The sequence below is a fragment of the Chironomus tepperi genome, unplaced genomic scaffold, assembly GCF_022539635.2.
Source record: "Chironomus tepperi strain 1889 unplaced genomic scaffold, CSIRO-AGI_Ctep_v1 contig_378, whole genome shotgun sequence".
Lineage (NCBI taxonomy): Eukaryota > Metazoa > Arthropoda > Insecta > Diptera > Chironomidae > Chironomus > Chironomus tepperi.
In genome coordinates, this window is record NW_027226500.1 from 45940 (window position 1) to 54429 (window position 8490).

The 8490-nt window shown below is 34.1% G+C and overlaps 1 protein-coding gene across 1 annotated transcript; it reads right to left on the reverse strand.

Annotated features, from left to right (window-relative positions):
- Positions 1 to 1111: 1111 nt before the first annotated feature.
- LOC139096272 (facilitated trehalose transporter Tret1-2 homolog) lies at positions 1112 to 8439 on the reverse strand. Its single transcript, XM_070647962.1, has 6 exons — positions 8364 to 8439; positions 6154 to 6264; positions 4376 to 4524; positions 4065 to 4224; positions 3631 to 3975; positions 1112 to 1660 (listed from the first exon to the last, which is right to left on the reverse strand). The coding sequence occupies exons 2-6, from the start codon at positions 6221 to 6223 to the stop codon at positions 1245 to 1247; spliced, it is 1140 nt and encodes a 379-aa protein (XP_070504063.1). The 5' UTR covers positions 6224 to 6264; positions 8364 to 8439; the 3' UTR covers positions 1112 to 1244.
- Positions 8440 to 8490: the final 51 nt, after the last annotated feature.

Consider the following 8490-nt stretch of genomic DNA (forward strand, 5'->3'; position numbering starts at 1 on the left):
TGGGGTAAAAGTAGTTAATTAAAGAAATATTCATAAAAAAATTTTAAGACAAATTTTTTTTCACTCATGGAATCGCTCAATTATAAATACTAACTCACTATCTCAATCATCAGCCTCTGTCAGAGTGTTCTTAGGTCGACCTCATGCTTATTTGCCATGCTTTAAAATTCACTTGAAATTCACCGCACTAAAATCTATAGTGAATTTGGAATTGGGATTGGGTATTTAGATCGTAAGATTACAGATTACAGCATTTAGAGAAGTGAAATTTACATTAGTTGGAAGCATTCGATTTTATAAAACATATCTGGATCATTAGATTTATTTTTAGATTAGTTAAGCATCAATTCTTTTTTAGGAATTGAGGTACGATTCAAGAATTGTTTATTACACTTCTCTTTTCGATTTAAATTGGATTTTTTTTTTTTTTTGAATTTAAAACAAAAAATGCTGTAACTCAGCAGTATTTTAACTACATGATATATGATACACAAGTGTTCTGCCATAGCATTCCAGGTTAAAAAAATTAAATTGTCAAAAAGTATCGGTTTTTATTGGAAAATAAAAATTGAGTTTTACGCTAGTAGAGATCAATTATTTTCCGAAGTAGGGATGTCAATACCGGTTTTAAATTGTATATTATCGATATTTCATTATCTTCAATATATTATGTGCTAGACAGACAAAAATTGAGGTGTAGCCTAAAAAAATCCATTATCGGTTGGCAGTCGTTCACTCATTACGTAACGCTCTTAGAGCTGGGGTCGAGATTATGCATAGAGATTCTGTTACGGATGGGGTCAAAACGTCTATTTATGCATTACGAAATAAGTGAACGTCCCCTAAGTTGATCTTGTAAAGCACGTATTAAGTTGGACTTTCAGACAATCTAGACAATCTAGACAATCTGATACTATACTTAAGGACTTAGTTAATCATGCAAATCAACAGTCAAGCTTACCTTAATTTGTGCCTGTAGCTCTCTCTAACTACCCTAAAATAACTGCAATTAACCAAGTTTATAATTTAAATTAAAAAAGTTCGTTAATTTTTTTCTAAATTTATAAGTTATTTTATTATTTTAAGTATTTTAGAAATTAGATAATTTCCAGGAGTATCCAAATTAATCACTAGAACAAAAAAAAACTTAACTATCAGCTTCTACAAATCTAATAATTGTTTTCGAATATTTCGGGTATTTTGCAATCCCTAAGACTTGCAGCACAAAATCACATACGACATCACTATACTTTTTCCGCTGAATTTGAAATCTGTCGCTTGAATAAGTTTTCGATTTCCTGCAGTGTCTTTCCTTTCGTTTCAGGCAGAATGAAATAAACGAATATCGTACCAAACAATGATACAATTGAATAAAGAAGAAATACACCATTATTTCCCATAAAATCAAGCATAGATGGATATAACTTAATAGCGATAAATGACATAAAGTATGCTACACAAACAGTCATGCCTGCTGTTACGCCGCGTACACGTTGTGGAAAAAGCTCCGGTAACATTGCAAATGGTATTGTTAAGAAGCCAAAAGTGCTCGTGATAATGTAAGCAAGTAGACAAAATGTTGAAATCCAATTGCCGTATGGAAGATTTTGGGCAAATGATGACGAATAGATGGCCAGTATTAGCATAGAAATTGTCATTCCTGTTGAATAGAGACGAAAATTTCCATAAATTTCAAATTGAATTTTCTCATCACCTTATGCGCACGATTATGTAAATTTATTTCTCTCAATCTACATCTATGCTGCTTTTTTTTTTTCTTTTTCGTCAGAAGTACCTAAAGTACTTTTTAGAGAGCAAAATTTTTGTGCTTTTGAGGCAAAATTTTCTTTTTTCCATACATCGACATTTTTTTTTTGCATAAAATGACATTCCTTTAATGGCATATAACCAATTCAATCAATCATTAAGGGAAAATTGAATTTGAAATTTTGATAGCAAGGAAAAGTTTTTGCTGCAAAGTCATTTTCAATTTACTCTTTTGCCTTGAGGAAGGCAAAAAAAAAAAATTTATTTAGTTTTGTTTATTTGATAAAAAAAATTTTGCATCATTTTCCTAAAAAGTTTCTCAGCACATTTTTTTTTGTCGATCAGCAGGAAATGTTTTTGTCATTGTTTCCGTCGGACTGTATCTGTATGTCAATTTGAGTCGACAAACAAAATGCCAAAGTGCATATTCACAGATGATCTCCCGTACGACATAAATGAAGAAGATTCAGCTACGGAGCTTTTAAGGCTGCGCTAAACCTACTTTATTAACACCGAAAGAAAGCCATATGGCTGGCAATAATAAACGGCTGGAAGCCACGGATGAATAATGCATGATCCCGTTCGTGTATTTTTGGCAGTCATATGGTTTCCAAAGCTCCAAATGGAAAAAGGCTCTGCTACGGAGCGTTTAAGACTCCGCTAAATTTCTTTTGTTAGCACAAAATGACAGTCGACCGTCCATTTCTGGTAGCCATATGGTTTCCATTTGATGCTTTGGATCATAAGACTAACAAAAATTGACGATCGGCTTCCATTTGGTGTTAATAAAAGAGGATTAGCAAAGTCCTAAAAAACTCCAAAACGGAGCCTTCTTCATTTTTGTCGCTCGGAATCCATAATCTATATAATACTTTTTTAATCAGCATATTATAGCATCTCATTTATTTCCTATAATAGTTCTGTTAATTAACAATTTATAGATGATCTACTTATTATTTCCTTTTTTAGATAATGTTAAAATCTAGGTCAAAATCTATCGGAATTGATAGCAAATGTGTTATTTTTCTTAAAGGTGATTCTAGCAATTAAAAATTTTAATTGAGATTATGTTGATTGATTACAAGGAAATAGTCAGAAGGATTTAAGGAGAATGGAAGGGATATCCCTAGTAACATAAATGAAGAATGAAATCCATATGGCTGCCATTTGGCCTTGAAGTTGGCCTTGAGTTAGCTTCAATTTGGAGCTTCAAGATCTTAATCGGAACTATAAAATCTTCCCCGTATGGACAAAAGTACGTTAGAACTAGTCATCAACTGAAAATTAACATTTTTTTGGCCACTCGGGTTTGCATAGGAGCTTTCTTTATTTTTGTCACTCGGGAGTTGGGTATGAATATTTGAATGGATCGTTAAATAAAGAGGGTGTATTCTTTTGCAATCCCGGAGCGACCTGAGCTCCGTAATGAAGCTTTGAAGGTTCTATAGGCCTCTTATATAAACACCGCCTCCAAGTGCCACTCTAATGTCTGTCAAATGATATTCATATGGAGGCGGCTTCCGTTTTGTGCTATTTAAAGAATTTTCCTGAAGCTTTAAAAGCTCAGTGAAGGAACCTTTTTTATTTGTGTCGCTCTTGATCATATGACACAAAATGCGCATTGGTTTAAAATTCATAAGGCTATTTCCTCTACTTTGAATCTATATTTCTCGATTGAAAAACTTTCCTTGCATATTCAGCGCAGCATGAACATTTCAATCAATGAGAATTTTTTGATTCTCAATAATATTTTTAAAGACCATTGCGGAAGCGCTTCTTTTTCATATTTTGCTCAATTGAATATTATTATAATATTCAATAAAATGTATTATTTTCAAATAATACTACAAAATTTATGCTTACCTATGCCAGAGAAAATTGATGGTGGCTTTCTACCATATCTGTCTAATATAAAGTATGCTAAAATGATTGTAGCAATAACTCGTGCAATTCCAATAAGTACGGTACATAAAAATTTATCAATTCCAGAGCCAGCCTGCTCTGCAAATTTCGATGCATAAACGACAATCACAAATGTACCGGAAAATTGCTGGAAGGCGAAAAATGCATTGATAATAGCAAGCGGTTTATAAATTTCCGGGCGCTTCAAAATGCTCCATAAGCTATCATTTCCACAGCTATTTCGTGAATTGATTTGATCATAAAACCGCTGCATTTCCTCATTTAATAACTCGCTTGTGTATAATTCTATATGAGAATAAAAGGAAGACAGAATGTGTAGAAAAATTAAATTGCGTATGTCTGTATTAATTTATTATATAAATTCTCGATCGTACCATCATGCTTAATGGCGCGTATATAAGCAAGTGCTTTACGTGCTTCATCCGTGCGTCCTCTACTGATGAGCCATGATGGTGATTCTGGCATAAAATAGATGAGACCCAATGTAAATATGCTAAATATTGCTGAAATTCCTGCAACTTTTCGCCAATCGTCCTGTTGAGGAAAATTAAATTTTACCATTCATATCCATTGTTCTAAAGAACAATTGACGTAATACACTGTATGCATGTTCGCAAAATTGTTTACGCAATTGTCGTCATATAAATTTTTTTAACAGTTTTCCATCCACAAATGTGAAACATACCGGAAAAATGAAGCCCAAAGTGTAAATCATCAAAATTCCAACCGCAATAGCCAAACTAGTAAACGTTGTGAGTCGACCACGTAATTTTGGTGTTGCTATTTCTGCAGAATAAACTGCTGCGGGTGAACTAGATAAGCCAATCGTAACACCTTTCATATAAAAAAATATGATAAATAAAAAATAATGGAATAAAAATGTAGTGCTGAAAATTGATGAAATTTCATGATATCAAAAAAGGTTTCTTTTATAGCTGCAGCTAGTGGGAAAAAGAGAATTATTTTTAGCATCAATTTTTAAGTACTTTTAAGTAGATACTTTAAAATAATTTTCTTAAAGCTATCATCATTGTCGGGTAATATATTTTCTCAACAAATAATAAGGAATGTAGCTAAAGATTTGTTGAAGATGCAAAGAAGCATTGGCGCATTTAGGTGGATCTGCTTAAGATAAACTATACTACTAGGATATGGTTAAAAGACACTTATTATGTAACGCGAAAAGCCGAGATATTGACCTTATCCCTTTATCTCCTTAATAGCATTAGAATTGTTTAGAGCAGTGAGAGTAATCTCTGTGCCACGGCATATTAGTGTTCTACCAAAAATTAATGGAAATACCTTGACCCGTATGTTGTGCGTGGTTTCAGTCGAGACAAACCACCAAGGATTGCCGCGAAAAATAAAAGGTTGCTCACCACTGGATTAGAGTTTAACATCTACCACCAGCCCTCCTTCCCTCTAACCCTCGTCTAAGAGCGTTACGTGATAATTGAACATCCCGATACCGAACATAATTTATGAAAAACGATATAGGCAAATCCAGAAAATAAATATTAAAATTCTGGATACTCCACAGATCATTAGCTAATCCTCGATGTAGTAAAATGTCAAATAAGATTAATTTAAAGCTAAAGCAGCCCATCTTTCGCGGTGACGACAAGAAGTTAAAGTGCTTTTACGGGAACATGATGGCAGTTTTTGGGTAATTTTTTTATCGTTTTTCTGAGCTGGCTTTCTTCAAGCTTTCTTATCTTATTGTCTCAATAAAATTTTTGAGGACAAAATATGAACTATATCATGTAGTTCAGAAAAGCAATAACTTACTTTAAATAGCGAAAAACTGCACCTACTAATGTCACTTGTTCTCAAAAATATGTTAAAAATCTACATTAAGCTTCTTATTAAGAAATATAAGCTATCATGAACTCTCATGTGAAAACTTTTTTCCTCATAACACAGTTTTTAAAGAGGAATAACTAGCATATGCAATATATTGATAACTTATACATTGGAAGCTTATTAATATAGATTTATTTTAGTTCCTCTAAGCAACCTCGACCCGAACGAATCAGACATGCTGTATGTAAGTGACTGAATGAGTCTTTATGGGACATACAATTGCAGTTTTCGGTCTAATCTGCCTTTGATTAGAGGCATGAAGTTCTCAATGAAGCAAAATTGGTAAGAGATCTTAAGAAAACCCAAAAAATTACAGGCCGAAGTTTCCGAAGGATAGAACCGGCTTTACACATTCTCTCCGCGCTGCAATAATTCCACGTGCGTTTTACCCAAGGAAGTAAGAAAACCAAGGAGTTTGAAGACCACCATTCAACATTAATCATTATTTGGTTACGTACAGTCCCAACAGATGCTAGTCGGGTCTTCATTTTATAAATATTCTCTCCTTTACCTTTCAATCGATCTCCCTTGATAGCAATTTGGTTTAACCATAGAAATAGTATTTAATAATGCAAAAAGGTTACATAAAATATCCCTTACCTATCAAAAATCGACTCAGTAGTATTTGCCATAGCATTGTATCAAAGTCAGTTCGTGATGAGAAATACATAAGTCCCCACGAAATTATGGCTAGTATATTAATAATCACAACTGTATGGAATAAAATGAACATAATAATCTATTTTTAGAACCAAACTAGTAATGAAGCGGATCACGCTTCATGGGAATATTCACACCATACGTAGATCAAAAAACTGTACAGAAAAGTAAGAATTAAAAACACAACTTGAACAAAATAATTGATTTATGAGATAAATGTGATAAAAAATGATTATTTACACGTTAACTAAAATTATTTAAATGAATGAAATGCATCCGAACAATTAAAGTTCGAGCTTCGCTCGAACCATTTCTCAACTCACGGCATCATATTTTCATAGATATGCAGCTTCTAGTGCTTGCCGTTCAAGTCGCAAAAATTTGTGAGCTTTGCTCGCCCGACTTGGGTAGATTACAGTACTTTTATAGAACACTATACGAGCCGGGCTGAGCTTCGCTCGCCCGACTTGAGGAGATTACAGTACTTTTAAAGATCACTATACGAGCCAGGCTGAGCTTCGCTCGCCCGACTTGGGCAGATTACAGTACTTTTATAGATCACTATACGAGCCGGGCTGAGCTTCGCTCGCCCGACTTGGGTAGATTACAGTACTTTTATAGATCACTTTACGAGCCGGGCTGAGCTTTGCTCGCCCGACTTGGGCAGATTACGGTACTTTTATAGATCACTATACGAGCCGGGCTGAGCTTCGCTCGCCCGACTTGAGTAGATTACAGTACTTTTATAAATCACTAAGCCTTATAGTCCAGTAGGATCCGTATAATTTCCAGAAACATAAAAACAAGATTTAGTAGGATCCAGTTCACTTCTAGACCATTAAAATAAGATCCAGTAGGATCCATATAACTTTTAGACCCATAAAAATAAGATCCAGTAGGGTCAGGTTCACTTCCAGGCTATCAAAATGAGATCCAGTAGGATTCATATAACTTCCAGATCCATAAAAATAAGATCCAGTAGGATCCAGTTCACTTTCAGGGCTATAAAAATTGAGATCCAGTAGGATCCATATAACTCCCAGACACATAAAAACAAGATCCAGTAGGATCCAGTTCAACTTCTAGACCATTAAAATGAGATCCAGTAGGATCCATATAACTCCCAGACACATAAAAACAAGATCCAGTTGGATCCATATAACTCCCAGATACATAAAAACAAGATCCAGTAGGATCCAGTTCACTTCTAGACCATTAAAATGAGATCCAGTAGGATCCATATAACTCCCAGACACATAAAAACAAGATCCAGTTGGATCTATATAACTCCCAGATAAAACAAGATCCAGTAGGATCCAGTTCACTTCTAGACCATTAAAATGAGATCCAGCAGGATCCATACAACTTCCAGATGCATAAAAACAAGATCCAGTAGGATCCAGTTCACTTCTAGACCATTAGAACGAGATCCAGTAGGATCCATATAACTCCCAGACACATAAAAAAACAAGATTCAGTAGGATCCAGTTCACTTCTAGACCATTAGAACGAGATCCAGTAGGATCCATATAACTCCCAGACACATAAAAACAAGATCCAGTTGGATCCATATAACTCCCAGACACATAAAAACAAGATCCAGTAGGATCCAGTTCACTTTTAGACCATTAAAATGAGATCCAGTAAGATTCAGTTCAATTAATTTTTTTGTTTGTTTACAAAAATGTATTTTGCAATAATCGACTATAATTTGGACCAAAAAAAGACAGTTTTTTACATCTTGTGCCTTAATGGAAGCATCTTATGGCTCCAAAAAACAATACAGTTCTTGCCATACCCATTCCTAAAAGAAGCAAAAAACCTGAAGTCTTAGTATTGAGTTTGAAGAGTATATCGTGCTGATTAACTAACTAACTAACTAACTAACTAACTAACTAACTAACTAACTAACTAAATAACAGAAAGTAAGTTTTTTTGGTGATATCTCTGCACTGGAAGCACCAATCAAGATGCGGTTTTCAATGTTGATTGCATTTTCAGGCACAGACTTTCCACCATTGGAAATATTTGTCAATTCTGTAAGTCTGATGCAGGAAATTAAAAAAACTGAAATTTCAAAATACCAAAAGCAATATATTCACCCAAATTGAAAATTTGGTGTGAATATGATACTGGAAATAATCACTCACGCGTAAATCGTCGACCGATTTGATCTAGAATTGTAGCTGATAAGATTCCCCCGAGTGGACATACGAGCGTGTTCAAGGACGCTATATATAAAAATAATTAATCACAATTATAACTAATCTCATGATA

Excerpts from the sequence above, each read along its gene's own strand:
- LOC139096272 (XM_070647962.1), bottom strand. The coding sequence starts at position 6,223 with ATGTATTTCTCATCACGAACTGACTTTGATACAATGCTATGGCAAATA. Across the intron at positions 4,225-4,375 it reads CTTTGGGCTTCATTTTTCCG|GACGATTGGCGAAAAGTTGC; the intron begins GTATGTTTCACA and ends TTTCCTCAACAG. Across the intron at positions 3,976-4,064 it reads ACGCGCCATTAAGCATGATG|AATTATACACAAGCGAGTTA; the intron begins GTACGATCGAGA and ends ATTCTCATATAG.